At 42.3% G+C, this 19,760-nt stretch overlaps 2 protein-coding genes across 2 annotated transcripts in view; both read left to right on the forward strand.

Annotated features, from left to right (window-relative positions):
- Positions 1-3,004, forward strand: part of tln2a (talin 2a) — a 104,591-nt gene extending 101,587 nt beyond the window's left edge. Inside the window, exon 58 of the mRNA XM_084476311.1 lies at positions 505-3,004. Within this exon, the coding sequence (XP_084332437.1) occupies positions 505-633 (129 nt within the window). The 3' untranslated portion in view covers positions 634-3,004. The remainder of the gene's footprint in view (positions 1-504) is intronic.
- A 4,248-nt stretch (positions 3,005-7,252) lies between these two features.
- On the forward strand, positions 7,253-14,610 carry tpma (alpha-tropomyosin). Its single transcript, XM_084476009.1, has 10 exons — positions 7,253-7,526; positions 8,020-8,145; positions 9,780-9,913; positions 10,103-10,220; positions 11,064-11,134; positions 12,005-12,080; positions 12,209-12,271; positions 12,575-12,644; positions 13,900-13,978; positions 14,358-14,610. The coding sequence occupies exons 1-10, from the start codon at positions 7,413-7,415 to the stop codon at positions 14,359-14,361; spliced, it is 855 nt and encodes a 284-aa protein (XP_084332135.1). The 5' UTR covers positions 7,253-7,412; the 3' UTR covers positions 14,362-14,610.
- The last annotated feature ends 5,150 nt before the right edge of the window (positions 14,611-19,760 follow it).

Below are 19,760 nucleotides of genomic sequence, written 5' to 3' on the forward strand. Positions count from 1 at the left end.
CGGTTGAAGCAGGCGCTTCAGCTTCACCGGTCCCGTCAGAAGGTTTCATTTACTGGTTCAAATGGATTTATTAGGTTTTCAATTACAATAAAATAGATCAGAGATTGATGTAGGCCATTATGGAATATAAAACATACTTGCCAAGTGTGCTTGCCTATACTTGATGATGCTTTAATCTTAAAATCCAAGGTTGTTTTTGAAACGAGCAACGGGTTACAGGCTGGACATGTGTTCTTTCATGTCATGGAAAATCAGTAGAATGTTTTTATCTGTGTAATGTAATCTTTTTTTGAAACACCTTTTTAAAGTGTGTTTCATGCGTTTACATCAAACTTGTTTGCATGGAACATAATCATTTAGCACAGATTAGTCCGCTAGCTAGCCTTGCATGTGCAATGCTCAACATTCCCATACAAGGAGCGTTGGCCTCATGTGGAGGAGAGGAGGAGTATGAGGAGGAGGTGTTGTTGTGTAACAACAGTGGTCGTCTGCCGTGTTGTCCAGATCATCGCCGCCCAGGAGGAGATGTTAAGGAAGGAGCGGGAGCTGGAGGAAGCCAGGAAGAAGCTAGCGCAGATCCGCCAGCAGCAGTACAAGTTCCTGCCCACCGAGCTGCGGGAGGACAGCAACTGATGAACCACTGACTCCCCCCTACCCCCACCACCCCGTCCCCATGGAAAGCATTCAGACGGGGGGGGGGGAAGCTTATGGGGCCGTTATGGACACCAGCTCCTGCCCAGTTTGTTCTACGGTTCAATGTCCTCAGCCCCCCCTCCCCCCGTGCAGTGGTCTACGGTCAGGAGAAATGTATAAAAGGCTTTTTACTTTTTTTCTTTTTTGACCTTTAACTAAATAGGGTTGATTTTAACCTTGTGTTCATCGTAAATAACTGCTCTATTTCTTCATTGGTATGCAGCAGGAGCAAGTGGATGTTCAGAAAAGAATGTAAGATGCTTTGGGCAAATGGTACTAACAATGTGTTCTCAGGTTTGCCCCAAAGCTTCTCTTTGTTTCTTGTTTATTTTCATAACCCCTCCCCTCCTCCCCCTCTCCTCCGCAGTGCTTGTTTTCAAGTAACCTTTACAAATACAGTGTTCCAAAGTGGCCTCGGATTACAGTAGTTAGGTTTGATTGTCTGCTAGTAGTATCAGATAAATTGGATAACTGGTGAAAATAGACTGGATTAACATCGTGGATTGGACATTAAGTGACAGTATAAGGGCATAACATTTCTATGTATTGGACCATTTTGAACGAAGGAAGGTCTTTAGAAAAAAGGAAATGTATACAAACAGGCGTGTCTTTTGAGGCTGAGCTATATGATATAAGACTTGTTCTGTTGTCTGTTGTGATATTTTAACCTTTCACACACATTTCCACTATATTTCCACTTTTATCAAGTGGAAATAATCGTTTCAGCTCAACACCATTTGAAGCAATATGGATACATGGAATTTGAATAATCTCATCTCGGTCCTCTAGGGTTAATGTCTTTTTCATTCACCACAGTTTTCTCATTGAGCCATATCGTGATACAGTAGATATACAGCAGGTTTATGCAATAACAAAGTATTGGCTGCAGAGGGCAGTATGGGTTTGTGATACATTATAAAGTGATTATTTTCATAGAACGTGACAAAACATATGATGATTTAAAAATAAATATAATTTAATTTATTTGGATGATTTAAAAAAAACGTCCAAAATATACAAACTAAATATGCTATAGAAGTAGGTATTCGACGTTCGATGAGGCTATTCATATTACTTTGCATCCTTGACTTTGCCTATCAATGTTTAATACTCATTCCAATGCAGCAATACCAAAATCAATCACTTTTGAGAAAATGATCCTTAAAAAGATATATATATTTTTCCCTTTAATGTTATCCAAAGACATGTTGTTTTAGTCCTATATAAAGGAAGACGTTTCAAGACAAGTGAAGAGCTGGTATTTCTCTGTCCCCTTGATTCTATCGGTGCTCTGGGCAGCCTTGGTGGGTGCAAAACTCGCTACTGCAATATCGGAACCCTTTGTTTACAGAGTGTTATTGTGCGTTTGATTCTCGTGTCTTACTAATATAAGCTGTGTGTGTTGTGGCATTAGGTCCTGCTCTCTATGTGTGAGACAACGCATGCATGGCTTTGTAGTAACAATGCCTTGCCATCTGTTTTTTTTTCTAAAAACTCATGAAGCCGATCTGTAAAAACCGTAAGGAGAAAGTATAGTGTCGTCTGCAAAACAGGACAGTTATCGTTGTCCTTCTTAAGCAGAGTGAAGTTCAGTGGTTGTCTTTGCTGGTGTGTTGTGTGTCCATCAGAACATGTCTGTAGTGTGTTTATGATTAGTGCCTTAGTCTTTAGCCGACACAGTGTCTGGTCTGCTTGATTGACCGCTTCACCTCATTGGTTCATGCAACATATTGATCACATGGTAGGAATTGACGTCCCATCGCCAAGATTCTCCTAATTTCTCCCCATGCGTATACAGGGCCTTTTGGGTATTGGGAGTTTTCCGTAAGTTGAACGAGAATGTGTCTCTGTGTGAAATGTACTATCAAGATATAGATATATATATAATGTGTGTGCATAATATAGAAACAAGGACAACGTTTTTGTACTGCTTTCCATGGGCATGTGACACAATGGTTGTGAAGAAGGACAATATGGGGGCCAGCTACAAGTTCCGGCTCCGTCCACAGTGTTGTTGTACATTACAAGAAGAAGAAAAAAAAGATCCCTCACCTTTTATGAACAGAATGTCGTTTTTTCTTGAACTCTATGCCACGATGGAAGTTAAATGTAATACGGATCTGAAAATGTATGGCTGTCACAATCTAGTGGCATTTTTAACTGACAAGAGAAATTGAAGTGCTTTTCCCTAAAAAATCATTTAAGGACATGAAGGTATACAATAAAGTGAAGAAGCAATGTGAAATGTATTTAAGTGGCCTCGAGAAAAACTATTTTTTGTATTCAATGATAATAAAGGGTTTCAACATTATTCAAGGTATTCATTGTGTATTGTGGTGGGTGTTTTTCATATTTATGTTAGGCTACTAAAGTCTAGATGGAAACCTTAAAGAAAGCATATAATTTAAGAGCATTTTTCTTGGGAATGTAATGAACAGGATTTCCATGTTTTAACACGCTCAGGTAGCCAGGTTAATTAAATCTTAATTAATAACCTTGTAAACCAGATGGGGTTTTTCAGGTTTTATTTTGAGAGACTTCACAACACGAAATTAATACAATTATGATTTGGAGTAAGACAGTGACCGCTTCAGCTGTGGGGCGAGGACCGGCCGCAGGATGTATCAGAGAGCCTGCATGTCTGACTCCTGGAGGCAGGCTGGCTCCCTGTCCTGGGCCTCCTGGTAGAGGGGACTCCTGGTGGCAGGACCCTAGCCTCCCACTGTCCTTAGCCTCCTGTAGAGGGGACCGCTGGAGGCAGGACCCTAGCCTCCCACTGGCCTTGGCCTCCTGGAAGAGGGGCCTCCTGGTGGCAGGACCCTAGCCTCCCCATGGCCTGGGCTACTTGATATAGGGCACTCCTGGAGGCAGGAGCCTAGCCTCCCACTGGCCTGGGCCTCCTGGTAGAGGGCACTCCTGGAGGCAGGAGCCTAGCCTCCCACTGGCCTGGGCTTCCTGGTAGAGAGGACTCCTGGTGGCAGGACCCTAGCCTCCCACTGGCCTGGGCCTCAGGGTAGAGGTGGGGGTGGGTTATGAGCCGAGGGAAGCAGACTTTGAAACCTTATGGATTAATGTGATTGGCTGAGCTTCTACAGAACACATGAACACCTTGAAATTGGACATGGTCAGCTAATGTCAGTAATCCATGTAGATATCGCTGAGACATTTAGGTCTACTCGCCTGCTGGGGTGACAGGACAAGATGGTATTTCTTAGTAAGCATGAGTCCAGTCCTTGGCTCTAAATCGAGCTCCGGCTATATGATGGGAGCTATGCTAAATTTGTCACGCCCCAAGGTCTGCGGAGGCGTCAATTTAAAGTGGTGCAGCTGCTCTCGGCCCATGTTGAAAACCAACATCCACTTCACTTTCTTCAAATTAATTTGTAGAGCAGCCGACCCCTTTAGGACCCTCTCTAATAGGCCAACGATCAATGTATGATTCAATTATTGTGGATAAGGTGCCCCATGAGTCCAGCTATAAGTGTGTGAAATAAAATCTTAAAGACTATAACTCTGAGGGCAGAGTGGAGGGGGGTGGTGGGTTCCCCAGGACCCTGAATGGGACACCACCGACAAATCACAAGGTCACATGCTTACACTTACACACCAGTGCTGCTTACATGCAAGGATGTCATCTTCATGTCTTGTAAACCCGGCCTGTCCTTTGAGCTGGAAGGGAGTTTTACACCACTTCCCCTCAGCCCCCCACCACCACCTGATCAACAACATCAACTATAACTATATTATAACTTTAAGAGAATGTATTAATATAAACAATGTAAACTGCTGTGTAATAGTGTGGTCATAAGAGCACTCACTTTGATCACTCACAAAGGCTCTGCATCCTATACAATATTTTGATACAATACTCTTATATATACAATACTATTCATAATATAAAATCCTCTTCATAGTACTTAAATGTCATACACTCTCAGGTGCTCTGGGCCTTGTTCCCGGGCTGATGTGTGTGTGTGTGTGTGTGTGTGTGTGTGTGTGTGTGTGTGTTTATGGGGTATATGCCCTATTAACAATTAAGTCATGTATCTATGCTTTTTCCAAAGGGACTCGGATGATTTGTGATATGTTACTCAGATATTCATACGCTTAATGAGGTGGTAAAGGGTCTTGCTAGGCATACTGGTGGACTGTGGACTGAACCCAGAACCTACCCAGAACAAAGCCTAACCACAAGCCTCCTATACTCCCCAGTACTACACAGACCAGTATCAGCATGCCCCCACCAGGCCAGACCCATTAGACCCAGTAAACCATTAAGAGTTGGACAATACAAGGTGGCAATGTTTGTCTCTTTGTCCGCACGGGGGCCAGGGATGGTGGGGATTCTCAGGCTGAGCCCTGTGTGATGTGTGCGTATGAGTGGAATGCAGCTCTGGCCTTGGCCCCTCCTCCAGTGCCCTGGGAGGAGTCCGGCAAACGCCATGGCGACAGCTGTATGGCATGGTGAGTGGCTAGCCGTAACCTTAGCGACAGGTTTTTTAATATAGAAGCAGTGATGACACCATGACATAATGTGCACGAGATAAAGGGTTAACGGAAAAACGGCAAATGAGTTATGGGGGAAAATGTCTCGATTACGAATCTTCGATACAAGCTTTAGTTTGAGGGGGGGGGGGGGGGGGGCGGGGGGGGTACATTGCTAGACTGGCTCACACTGTTGATGTCAGTAACTCTAACTCTGACACGTTACGTACACGACCATGAGTTATGGCTCACACACTGTGCTACTAATGAACAGTGTGTGTCGTCTGCGTTAAATGATGGTTCTGGTAAGGTGGTCCTAACTTGCATAACACAGACTTTACATGAGGAGGGAGGTGGGTAGGTCTGGGCAAGGGTGGGCCTCCTCTCTATTAAATCACTGGTTATTTAATACTGCTATAGTGTGAAATAAATACACACACACACACACACACACACACACTACAAGCTGTATAAATCCTTTATATGTATTAACCCATGTTTGAATGAGCATGTGTAAAGTGTACATTTACATTACTTTTCCTTAAATCCCTTTATGTACATTTTTATTATTTTAAATACTTCTTTGTGCGTACATTGACAGGGTTATGGTGAAAAAGTGCTTATGGCCTGAAAACCTTCGCAAACGAAGCTGAGTCTGATTCAATGAGGACTTCATGTCTTCTCTTGACTCCGGCATCCCTCTTGCACAATGTGTTCCATCGCAGGAGGGCCATCATTTACCCGCTTGACAGGACCTCAAGTGCCCCGGTCTTAAAGGTATAGGACACAGGTCAAGGGAGGGGTGAGTTTTGACTGCTAGGGCTTAGAGGTCAAGTAGAGCCGTGCACCTGCTTTAAAAACACAAGAATAATACAATGAGACAAAAATATAAATAGATCTTAAGAAACCAAAAGTGAGACAGAATTACAATGTCACTTATTACTGTATATATTTTTGCATAACTTTATCAAGCAGTGGAGTACTGTACACACACACACACACACACACACACACGCATGCACACAGAAACACACACACCAACACACAAAATCACACAAACACCGCCTTCCCCCTGCTATATAACAGCAGAGTGAGTGTAGTGCCAGAGACCTGTCTCATTGGTGACGATTCTCAGCCCCTACTTCTCCCTGCCCCAATCCCAACCCCACGATCACATGACCTTGCTGCTCGCCCAATCACACAGAGCCCTCATTGATAACTCATCAAGAGGTCTCTTGAGAAGTTGTTCACCGTGTCTCTTAAGACAGCTTTAAGTCAATGTTCCGAATGGCACCTTCATATCCGTCCTCGTGCCCACTACATTGGCGACAACTCCCCAGGAACATACTGTATATGATATGATCAGCTAGACAACACACACACAAAAACACACATTCAAAGTAACACACACACACACACACACACACACACACACACACACACACACACACAATAGTTAACCCTGCCAATGTGATCCTTCAAAGGACAGACAGACAGAGAGGTATGGCCCCCTAACCCATCCCATGTGAGATGGCATATTTCACAACAGCGTATTCAATTAGATTCCCAAAGACCGATGGTATTCTGGACGATGGTCTTGTATTTAACACCTGACCAAGTAGACATCACAATGACAAAGTGACACAGGGGAGCTCTGACTGTACTATACCAAGTATAAAATCCTTTGACACTATAACGCTATGAGGTTTTAAGTCCATCATCTGAATAGGTATTGTCGTGGTCCGGAGTCCCTTTTTCCTATGTCCTTCCTTAAGACCTCCGTCTATACCTCCTTGATACTTGACCCTTCACTTCTGTTTTCCACACGTCGGGTCGAGGAGTGTTACAAAATAGGAATAGCCTTCTTTGTGTGGGCTGTTGAAGACAGGGGCTGACGTCTTGACGCCCAGCGGCCCCTTGTATAGTCACAGAGGCCGTCAACTGTCGTCGGGACGGACGAATCACAGCAGAGTTCATAAAAAAAGACAGGCCCCGCGGAGGCGAACAGGTGGCCACGCTTCCAAATAATAATGAGGTGTCGTGAGGGGATCTGGTGACTCCTCGACCAAAGCATTTGAAACACCACCGTGCCACTCAACACTCCAGCTTGGTGTCCCTTGTGGTGCAGACGCCAGAAGTCCTCTCTTCCGTTCATTCACATTCATTTTGTTTCGGTTACATTTTTCTGTTTTTGTTTTTTTGCGTTTTACCCGCAATCCCACCACTAAACAGCCATGGACGCCATCAAGAAGAAGATGCAGATGCTGAAGCTGGACAAGGAGAATGGCATGGACAGAGCTGAGCAGGCCGAGGGGGACAAGAAAGCGGCCGAGGACAGGAGCAAACAGGTCGGGAAACGACGCGCTGCATCTGCGTGCCTTTTGCGCGCAACTGGGACCCTCTTTGCGCGCAACTGATGATAAAAAAATATTCTGGATAAAAAAGTCACTAATTGATTAAAATACTGACTGACTAGATAATTGATGGAAACATACAGTCCCCCCCCCCCATATTCAAAGAAAGAAAACGCATGGCTAGTTTTTTTCACTGTTCGTAATTTTAGCTTTTCTATTTACATCTTGAGCTTTGTAAGATTATCTGTGGGAGGCTATACAAAGTTTTTTTTTATTTTTTGTTAGTTTTTATTTACTCAATAGTCTTAACTGTGCAAACAAAACGATGAAAGCAGTATAGTCGAACGACGTCGGTCCAATATCTTTATTTGCGGTTTTCTCTGTATACGTGTGGTGTATTTATTGCATTGACAGCTCTGGTTAATATTGTCTCTTGTGTTCGTCTGTCTGTCTGTCTGTCTGTCTGTTTTGACCGTGTGTCCACTAGCTGGAGGATGACCTGTTGGCACTGCAGAAGAAGCTGAAGTCCACCGAGGATGAGCTGGACAAGTACTCCGAGGCCCTCAAGGACGCCCAGGAGAAACTGGAGCTGGCCGAGACGAAAGCCGCAGACGTATGTATGAGACGACCTCCGATACGACCTCGAACCCTGACCAGTGACCTCCGTCCTAGACCTATACTTTTCAAACCCACTGCCTCTCAGTACTGGAGCGCAATACAAGTGTAGTTCAATGAATACGTTAACGACACCGTGAGCCCCTTTTAGTATTGTGATTCATAAACCAGTGTGCTAAAAGGGGGTGCATTTTAACTGGCAATTATTTGGACGACAGTTAAGATTAAAAAATATATTGTTAATTTCATTGTTCTGCACTTCCCTAATAAAAAATAAAACATTCAATACAGTGTTATATGTTTACAACACAATATCATAGGCCTATATATTATATTAATATATAATATTTACCCGCTGTGGAAGATACCCAAACCTACCAGTAGGGGATGAGCATTGAGCGGCAAATGTAACCCATCTTTATAAATGTAATACAAATATTACCTTTTGAAACATTAGCTTTATATTAGCTCTATAAATACATCAATTATAATGATCTATAAATACACAATTGAATTTAATGTAATAGGCCTTTATTTAATCTGTATTGAATATAATGTATACAAGTGCCCTTTTAAATAGACAATTTAAATATCTGAAACAACCACCATTGTGCAAATAGGATAGGTAAAATCTACTTTCGTTTTTTTAATACATTTAGATTGAAAATGCCGTTGCAATAACCCATTACAACGGTGACTTCCGGGTGCGTGACGCGCTTCTCATCAGAGGTTGATTAAGCGCACAGTGCAGGGATCAAACGCTCCGCATCTTAAGGACAGGACAGCGTTGGTATCTGCGAGCTGCGATCCGGACCCCAAAACATAGCCTACACGTTCACACCGGTTTAGCCAGGAAGTTAACATGTCTGGCGGGACGTCTCTGGAAGCTGTCAAGAAGAAAATCAAAACGCTGCAGGAGCATGCCGACGCAGCGGACGACCGGGCATCGGACCTGCAGAGAGAGCTCAGTGTGGAGAGGAGAGCGAGGAATCAGTAAGCCGCTGTTAACGATTTAAGTCAATTAGTATGTAGTATAGGCGCCGGGGAGAATGAGTGCACAAATCTTCTCAAGACTCTTATTTGTTAGACACAGACGGCGGGGGATTATGACATAAATATCACAAATGTGATGACTGGTACTGCACGTAAATCGATGGGGTGACAGAGGGGCGAGTCACGCCCAGGATAAACACGGTTTTGTTTAAAGCGAAGCACCGCTGTAGTTTAACCGATTAACCGATTAATCCACAAATGCGCCAATTCGTCTGTTATTCGAAGACATGGCGAGTTTTCAATACCATATGTTAGCAATCATGTTGATTTCATTGATCATAAACTAATGTTGTCTAAGACATTTCATCCACTTCGAGGTCATATTGAGGCGACGTGAGGTTTGCAAACTCGCTCAAGCAGTTCGTTCGGGGTGAAAGCATCCAGCTACGGTGAAAGAGGCACGGGCTATCTGCTTCTTAAACAGTGAAACAATGGGAGGGGTTAACAACCCTACTCCATACGGGTTACAACAGATTCGAAAAGGTAGCCTGTAATCACACGTGTATTAGGCATTTTGGGGTTGTTATACTCGACATCATAATGATGATATGCTGATTCCTTGGTCTCCTCTGGCTGCAGGCTGAGAGTGATGTGGCCTCCCTGAACAGACGTATCCAGCTGGTTGAGGAGGAGTTGGACCGCGCCCAGGAGCGTCTGGCCACCGCCCTCACCAAGCTGGAGGAGGCGGAGAAGGCTGCTGATGAGAGTGAGAGGTGGGTGTCATGGGAGGTGGAGACATTACCCCCCCCCCCCCCCCCCCCATTTTTGAACAGTAGAAGTTCAAGGGGTCCACTCACCTCATGGGTCCAGTATCTAAACACATGGGTGAGGATAGTTGATTCATTTGTGTGACCTTCTCATGCGTGTTCTCCCCTCTACTCTCCCTTGTTCCTCCACTCCAGAGGCATGAAGGTCATTGAGAACAGGGCGATGAAGGACGAGGAGAAGATGGAGCTGCAGGAGATCCAGCTGAAGGAAGCCAAACACATCGCTGAGGAGGCCGACCGCAAGTATGAGGAGGTGAGTTGGTTCTCCTGCTGCCTTCTTGAGGAGCTCCAGTCTGTCAGAGGAACAAACGGGAGCAGGGTTTAGAAATGCAACTCGACAGGGTTTAATTTAGTTAATGCATAGTTAATGTCGATTGTTAGCCACTACCCCTCCTCTGGCCTTGATGAAAGGTTGTAGGTTTTAGTTAAATTGGCTCTACAAATAAGACCTTTTTAAAATGGCAGTGGTATCAGAATCCTCTCTGACTGGTCTTTCCTCATTTAGTAGATGGTATTACGTCATTTTGAAAAAGTGCCTAGATTCTGTCTCTACAAGCTGGTGAGCAGAGTCGCTCACCAGCTTCCGCATAAGACTCAAGACTCACTTGTTCAGAGTTCACCTAGACACTGCATAGCCTCCCCCCTTACACCCCCCCCCCCCCACACACACACACACACAAACCCCTCTTATGCACTTAATGTATGCACTTATCGTATATTGTACGTCCTTGCACTTAAAAATAGTACCCAGCATCTGTAGCCTCTTATCCTAGCTAGCTTTGTTATAACAGGGGATGGGTTACCCTAGTAATTGTTAGTGCTTGGCACTTGGTTCTATGAACATCCTTACTGTACAGACAGCAATATATTGTTTCTCTTTCTTCTGACAAATGTACTTATTGTAAGTTGCTTTGGATAAAAGCCTCTGCTAGATGCCCTAAATGTCACTCCAATAGGCACATTTAAATAAAGGGATTGAGAATGTTCTGCGGTCCAGAGTGTAGTCCAGAGTGTAGTAGATAACCAGGTAGTGTAGTGGGAGGGGTTTGTGCTCTGTTGCTGTTGGGTCTGACTTATGGTTGTGTTGTGAGTCCAGGTGGCCCGTAAGCTGGTGATCATTGAGAGTGATCTGGAACGCACAGAGGAACGTGCTGAGATGTCTGAAGGGTAAGAACTCTTCTTCTCTTCTTTCACCATCAACCATTGATCTCAAGCCCTTGCGTAGAATGGGTTTAAAGTTTAAACATGGTTTGCATAACATGATGCAATCATGTTAAATTGAGTTTATTGAAATGTGTCAATATATTTCATAGTTAGGGCAAATGAAGTTAAGTTAGGGCAAATTAATCTTACAATAAAAAAATACTATAGAAGTAAATCTTAAGTGGGGCCATCTAGCTAAGGTATACTATGTTTTCAGCTTTGACTTAAAGATTGGCATTGGTTTGCAGGAAGTCATTGGTTATTGGGAACTCATTGGAGTAGTAGATGTGACACATTTCCCTCTTTAAAACATCAGAAAGAACAAGCTGACTGTGAAATATGTAAGAGATAATGTATAGAACGCCGGTCATTATCGGGAAATAAGCCCCGACAGGGCAAACAGGACACCGACGCGAAGTGGAGGTGTCTTGCCTCGCCCTGAAGGGGCTTATTTCCCAATAATGACCGGCGACATTCTATACATTATCCCACTTATTACACGGCTACTTGCTCAAACGAAAAAATTACTTTCTTGTCTTTTTACAATTTATTTTTTACCAGCATTCGTAGTGTTGATCAGGAGAGAAATAGGCCGCCAAAGATGTTGATGTTGCTTAGCAACCGAGTACGCTGGGGTTGATAAGTTACCAGACTACTTGCGGAGTGATAAAAATCCACTTTCCTTGACAGCGGTCATTATATGCTTAGCAACGGTCATTATTGAAAAATAATTTGCATTTGCATAATTTGCATTCTTGATTTTACATATCCCCTCCACCCCACCACCCCCACGTCTCCTCCTCCCATGCCTTCTCTACGCACCTAAACCCCCAGAAAGTGCTCTGAGCTGGAGGAGGAGCTGAAGACCGTGACCAACAACCTGAAGTCCCTGGAGGCTCAGGCAGAGAAGGTAGGCGTCTGACCGGCTACGAGGAACCAAGCTTCTTTGGTTTGTCATGAGCTCATGAACTTTCTTTACTCCTAAACGGGCTGCACACTTGTCTTGTCTCATATGGGCTTCCTGGTTTCTGCTTACAGTACTCACAGAAGGAGGACAAGTATGAGGAGGAGATCAAGGTCCTGACAGACAAGCTGAAGGAGGCGAGTTTCAAGCTGGGGCCTAAAAATGGAGTCCTTCCCATTTTTATGTGATAAGGCTTTCGGATGACTTGAATGTTATTCATCTCGACATACTACATTAGGGTGCTAATGTCTGAATGTAAATAGCCCTTTTAATTTATTGTTTCTTGGGTCAAATGTGTTTTCAGGCCTTTTGAATTACATGGTTATAGATCCTGTTTTGAAGTAAACTACTTGTATGGTATTGGTTTTCCCACTACCATGAATGCAGAGTCGTGCTATAAGATGCTAATGCTAACACTAGTCTGTCTTCTCTCCACTCAGGCTGAGACCAGAGCTGAGTTTGCTGAGAGATCCGTGGCCAAGCTTGAGAAGACCATCGACGACCTTGAGGGTAGGAATGCATCATGCTTTCATAAAATGACACATTTAGCTACTGTTATTTTCAGAGGACGTCTTGAGTTTTATGAGGTACATTGCAATTGCCAAATCAGTACGTTTTGACGGATGAATAACTGTACTAAAAGTACAACTTCCGCAAAAAATTGTATGATGCCATATCACTGCCAAAAGTCCCGAGCAAAAATTTGTTTGTGCACAACCACTACATCCATGCAAATTAATTTGTATTGTGAGCACTTTTACTTCCCTCACATGCACTATTGCTCTCCTTGCGAGAGCACTAATATAACCTTGGAGGAGAAGATTATTTTTGCTTTCATGTTCCTACGTTGTCTTCCTGTTCGCTCCTTACATGCTTTGGAGAATAATAAAGCAATGTTAGACCTCAGACAGTTTGAAATTACGAAATGAAAGCATCGCCTGGCTGTAGCTGGTGTAACGTAGTTATTTAGCGTAATAACACAGGTATCGTCTAATAAATCAGCTCTGTTCAGAGATGGATGGATAGATAGTAAAAAAAACGATCTATCCGAGTAAAAACCATATAGAAAAATGTCCACAGCATCAAAAAGGACATCATTGTCTATATGTGATAGGTTCACTTTGGTGCCAAAAAGAAGACCGCTCGCATGAGCAGAAAAAATATCAGAGCAAGCAGGAGCACGAGAGCATTTCATTATTTGAGTTGCACACTTCTAGGTCACTACATATTAGGATGTTGTTCATAGCTTTATTAGCGGTGCATTTTATAATCTGCTGTGTTCAGGGTTGAAATCAGCATAGTCAGTACGACAGGCAATAAACCACAAAAGTTCTACATGATGGAATTAATTAAGTCCACAAGGACAACTCTCATTTAAAGGTTAAGCTTGTGTGGCACAGTAGCTGTAGAAAGCCTGGCAGTATCCAACTAGCCCTGTTAGCCTAGCAGAATAGGCCTAGCCCTGTTAGCCATGCAGTCTTATCCTAGCACTGTTAGCCTCCCCAAGGACCTTCTAGGAGTCATAGAAAATGTGAGGCATTTCTTTGTGACTTCCCTGGTATTTGACACTGCGTGAGCAGCTGTTGGTTCTGCCTTGGCTATTTGTCTCGCTGTCAGTTTATTTTATTTTTACATTCTTTCTGTTCTATTCTTTGACCATTGTGTTTGTTCTTTTTTTTCAATTCCTTGGCATTCGTCCTCCACTCCCTTCATCCTAAACTTGTTTCGGCCTTGGCTCATGTCATGTGAACCCACATGATCATAGATGAGTTGTACGCCCAGAAACTGAAGTACAAGGCCATCAGTGAGGAGTTGGACCACGCCCTCAACGATATGACCTCCATGTAATTGACCACCTGCCTTGTGCCTGCCTCTTTGCTCCCAATAGCTTCCCCTAGTGGCTGACCTGAGTGCAGCCGTTTTTTAACCTACAACTAACACCTTTGCTGTGGTGAAACTAACGGAGCACTTTGTGCTTAGTGTAATTTATTTTTAGATTCTCTCACCCTCTAACAATATTTTATTAATAACTCTTGGCCAGAACATCCATTTGAAGCAGTCGTATCTATCAATTTACTTCTAGTATAATTTAGGCCTACATCTCTATTTTATCTAAATTTTTTATTTATTATAGTTTTTATTTTTGGTTTTAAATGTCATTCTTTTCCATCCTTCTCTTTTTTCCTCCCCGTCAATGTTTTCCCCCCTCTTTTCTTTTCACAGCTAAATTGTTTTCGTCCCTTCATTTCCGGGGCCCCTGGTGGCTGACCCTGGTACTCTTCCTCCTCCTCCTTTCTCTCCCCTGGGCAGTGTTCTCCAGCTCCCTGTCCCCTCTGTCTCTGCGTCTCTCTGTGGGACACTGGGTACTCTGCTGCCCAGGTCCTTTATTCCATCTATGTCCTCCCTATATCTTCCCTACATCTGTCAATTTCCATTTATTGTGCTCTGTCTTTGGAATTTGTCTTTGTTTTAATTAGTTTGAGAAGCTTTTGGAATAAACGTCAATGCTCCTCTATCATTCTCCATGTTCCATTTTGTGGCCAACTGCGGCTGTCCTTTGGGGAGAAGACTTTGTTCTAGTACTTCATGAAACCAAAATGGGCATCACATTTTTGGGAGATATTTGGTTGATTTGAGTTCTTTGTTAAAGGCCCATTATATTGATTATTCTAACTCTACTCTTTGGGCTCACTTCATTCAACTTACATGCAATGTATGGTAATACCACAAGGTAAACCATAATGTAAGCAAATGTAAATATTTTTGCTTACGTTTAGTGTAGCCTGTAATTCAAGTCGAGCCATTTTGCATACATTGCCCAGCGTGGATATTATGAGGAAGTCTCTTCCTCCCAGGCATTCATTCAAACATTTGCCTGTTTTTCACATTTACATATTGATGCTATTGGTTTGCCAAATTATTTACATGTTATAGACTATTTTTATTCTTTGGATGCTGGTGAGGATGCATTTCCTCCTCACCGTTCAGTCTATCAATCATGTCTCCTGTTTTTCTGGCCAGTAGAATCCATCAATACATCCTTCTTTCGTCGTTCTTTATCCAAAAATGTATTTATGCCACCATATAAACCACATTGTAGTAGTTGTGGAAACTCAAGCACCAAATCTGCTATTGATTTGCTAGATATGATGTTGGAATAACTATGGTTTCCAAATAATTGTTAAACTGTGTATTGCACTACAAGAGGTTTCTATGACTTGGAACTCTACTGCCCCAAAGGTAAGCATCTATTTGTCAAACGCTAGACTGACTACTTGGATGATCAAAAATGTGATTCTTGTTTCAATGGCTATACATCCAAAGGATGAGAGAAAAACAAGTTGTACGCAGGCATTGGCCTGTATGCAGTCCTCATCTAGATGGGAAAACGCACTCTTGTGTGCTGCAGTTGTGATCCCAATGAAATGGGAAATCTATTCTTTTACTAATTCAGTTCAATCTCATAAACTTCCTCTTTCCCTGTCTTCCTCTTTCTCTCCTACTGTGCATTCGGACGGTCAAGATCATCTCCACAAGCAGCTTGAGAAAAACCGTATGCTGACAAACGAACTGCGATTAGCCTTAAATGATCCGTAAGATCTGTAACAATTCCCCTTTCCTTCTGCTTTCTTCTGAAGCATGAAAGCCGCTATACACCTTTTTTATGTGCTACACTTATGTGTTTTGCTGTTTTTGCATGCTGTTGCTGCAATGTAATGGGATTTGTGGGCAGATAACCAGATTTCCAGTGTGGCTTGGATAGAGCAACTGCTGTTTAAACCTTGTGGCAGCAATTCCAGCAGATTTTCTTTTTTTTTTAATCAGATGCTGATGTTTACCTGGTTTAAAGGTATAATATGTAATATCTGCCGCTAGGGGTCTCCCAATCAAAACCATAACAATATATGTAGTTTGATGACGTCCTGAAGTAGAGGGGGAACATGGGAGTTGTTGTCTTCACCACCATTGGCGGTCAAAATCTATCTGACCTTTACTCGTGACTTTATGTCATTTCATTCTAATTAAAGAAATGGTCCCTGGGACCAGGCTCCCCTAATTAAAGTTACATAATGTTAACTTGCTCACTTACGATTAGATGAGCCTACCCCGCTTTGAATAATGGAATGTGGGGTAAGCCTTGGTCAAAACAATGGTTGAAAAAATAAAAAAATGTAATGTGCACAACTCTACAATGAAATAGGATTCAACCCACAAAATATCAAAACTAAAATAAATGACCACCTAGATCCATATTGAAATATCATATCAATACATTAGGTCTCTATTGGAATACTGTTATTGCGTGTTTCCCCGAAAGATTACACAATTTACATGTGACCAAATGTAACCAAGTGTTACCGTGAATAAAACAACATGTTTATCTTAGTTTAAACATTGTAAGCAATTGGCATAATGTTAGTACACAACTCCAACTCAACTAAATATATAATAAGGTCTAGCTGTTTTAGATTTCTCAATGCGGAAATGTTACATATTATACATTCAACTGCCACAAATATCAGCAATTAGTCAACCAAAACATGCCTTACTTCATAAGGAGAACAGGATAGTCCAGTGGCTATTATGGTCAACTCCCATCCAAAAGTTTCTGGGTTTTAAACCCAAATTGTCTGTACCTTGCATGTAACTGCAATTTCCGATCAATGTCGTAATGGATCAAAGCCCTCATGCTAAATGACTGAATGGTAAATACTAACTCATACTCCAGCACTGACTAGATATGAGTGGGTTATGTATGCCTAGATACTTTTTCCCCAAGTATAACTACATATCCAAAGACATTCAATTTGTCCTTAACTGTATCTTTTGTGTGTATAATCTCCTTACTGCACAATTAAATAACCCACAGCACTACACCATTATTATACTGTTGGTGGTACTTACTGAGGCCTTTTTATTTCCCCTGTGGATCATTTCCTGTGTATCTTTAGTGTTCCTAATCTCACCGATGTGATCATTCCTGTGTATAATCACTGTTCCTTATATCACCTATGTGTCTGAGATCTATGCCACTTTGCTGCATCCAAAGGTAAACTATCACGCATGACTGAAGTGAACTGCAACTAAAATAGAAGGTGGGTCAAACTCTGTTTGATCTGTGACATTTTACCTGACAACTCCCAGAGACTGTCCATAACTGATCCATGGCTTGGATGCTACACTGAGCAGCCAACAGTTAGCCATGTTGTATGCAATAGGCCAACTGACGCTTCCATCATAATTCACAAATGTGCTCTTAAAGGCTATGCCATTTATCATGAGGTTAATTCATTTTGCTTAAGCATAGATGGGAGCCTTTCAATTCAGCCAGTTTATAATCGATAACTCTGCAGAATTTGCACTCTTTTAATATCACTCATCGTACTGCATATTTTCACTTTAGCATGTTGAATGGTGAAGAACCTGTAGCATATGACATTGATGTTTATTCCTGTACATGCTGCACTGATCACTGCTGATCAGTTTAATTCAGTTTTTTATTTATTTATTTTTTATTTATTTTTCTTTCCATGTATTTTATCTGGGGAATGTAATAAAACAGTGAAATCTTACATTTCCACGTCGTTGTTTGTATAATTGCACATATTTGTGAACCAATAGCCTACAATGCCTTTTTATTGGTGTCCTGTTCCCAATATCATTAGTTTGAACTAAAAGTATGACGAGTATGGTGATGGCCTAATGAATACATGATTATAAACATTATTTGATGTCATGCAATGTCTCACACAATGGTTGGTTGAGGTTGGATTGAACCAGCAACGCCATGGTCATGAGTCTGACGCAATACCTACTACACTACGTGGACATTTTGACTGTCAAGGGCAGATTAGAGCATATTTTGAGAAGTCTTTCTGTATATGTGAAGGTATGGTGAGCTTGGTCTGTATGGGAATATGGCATTGGTATGCCTTAAAAACTGGTTTACCGGAAGTTAACATATCAAAACAATCACCAACCATGTTTATAAAGCATACTGTGTCAAAACCCACTTTCAAAACAGAGTTTTGCGAAATTACCGCTGTAAGGCCCAGTCTACGTTGGAGAGAAGCCGTGGTTCTCTCCAACGAAAGGCAACTTCAAACAAATGCATCCAATTTTTATTTTCAGATGTACAAATTTGGCATGGGTATACTATGGAAGCCGACAGCCGAGCCTACGTGTTTTGGACGCAATGTTACAGCTGTTTAAACATCGGATATATGCATGTAGTATTTCACTTTAAAATATACATCTCTGCCGTCTTTAGCCTTCTTGCTATGAATTTCACACCATATAGTCCCACAGTCACCTGGTAGGCCTACGAGTTTGCACCTTTTACCACTTTCGGCACCAAAGCAGTTAATTTGTGGGTCTTTGGTTGAGTTGTAGCCATTGCATTAAGTCTAAATGATCTGACCATATTGGTTTGACTCTGAAAGTTGTTCATAATGACAAATGGTGCATGTATAATGTATAAGTTTTATTCATACTGCACTCATACTCACAACAGCGATATACAGCGATATTTCCGCCATTCAGATGCGGAAAAGTCGCAGTCTTTATCTTGACAGTTTTTCGGTCCTAATTTTCTCCCCAGACACCAGGGTCGTTACTGTAGGGGTTTGATCCACCTGCCAGTGTATCAGGCTCTTGCTGCTTGTCTACTCCCTCAGCAGCCTCTCCTTCTCTTAGCTCTGGGTCTCCCGTCCCCATCTCAGCTGCATCCCTGTCCTCCACCTCTTCCTCAAAAGCATAGCTGTTTTCAACGACTGTTGCCTCACGATTGTCTCCTGCTGTCTCACTGTCTCTCATTCTCCTCCTTCACAATAATAGTGAATAAACACAGATAGTCACCGTCAGGGGCCACCTGTCACTATCAGCGCAGCTAGCTGCTAGCTGTCTAGGCTCTGTCACAAGGAGCTCTTGCTGTGCAGCTAAAGGCACAATCGTAGTAGCTTTTCACATGGTACTAGTGTAGAGGTATCTGATTTTTGACTGGACGAGGCAATATTTACATGAAAGTATAATGAATGAATTACAATGTAGCTACTACATTATGAACAGAATCTTGATCCTAAAGCCTTAGCCTACCTTGTCCTCAAGACTATCCTCATTAGTGCTGGTAGCATCAATGCCGCCGCCATCTTGCCGCGGGAAACCCACCTGAATGAATGAACGTTGATGGGACAGAGGTCCTTTCTCACTCTAAATCGCCATATTTTTAAGCAATCTTCAAGCAGGTTGGTTTCTGGTGTTCGTGGTAATGATGATAAAAATACATTAAAAAAATGATCTATGATTTTTTTCTGACGTATGTCAGAAACCCACCCGCTTGGAGATTGCTTAAAAATAAAACGATTTTGAGTGAAAGGACCTCTGTCCCTATCGACGTAGGCCTACATTCATTCAGGTGGGTGGTTACATTGTTGACGCATGCTTAGAAGCCGAATGCGATATCTAGTCAGTATATATATCTATGCTGCAAAGTGAGGTTGAAAATATGTTTTAGTAAAGCCACATAGTTTAAGATGTAAAGAAATGACTTAAATCAAGTGGAGAGATTTTAACAGAGTCTATGGAGTAAACAATGTAAACATGCGCACCATTTAAAAAAATTGAAAT

Source organism: Micromesistius poutassou (genome assembly GCF_964030765.1).
Source record: "Micromesistius poutassou genome assembly, chromosome: 12".
Lineage (NCBI taxonomy): Eukaryota > Metazoa > Chordata > Actinopteri > Gadiformes > Gadidae > Micromesistius > Micromesistius poutassou.

What these genes read in the sequence shown, in the direction of transcription:
- tpma (XM_084476009.1), top strand. Translation starts at nt 7,413, where the DNA reads ATGGACGCCATCAAGAAGAAGATGCAGATGCTGAAGCTGGACAAGGAG. An exon ending in CCGACCGCAAGTATGAGGAG is followed by an intron (nt 10,221 to 11,063) that starts GTGAGTTGGTTC and finishes TTGTGAGTCCAG; the next exon opens with GTGGCCCGTAAGCTGGTGAT. An exon ending in CGTGCTGAGATGTCTGAAGG is followed by an intron (nt 11,135 to 12,004) that starts GTAAGAACTCTT and finishes CTAAACCCCCAG; the next exon opens with AAAGTGCTCTGAGCTGGAGG.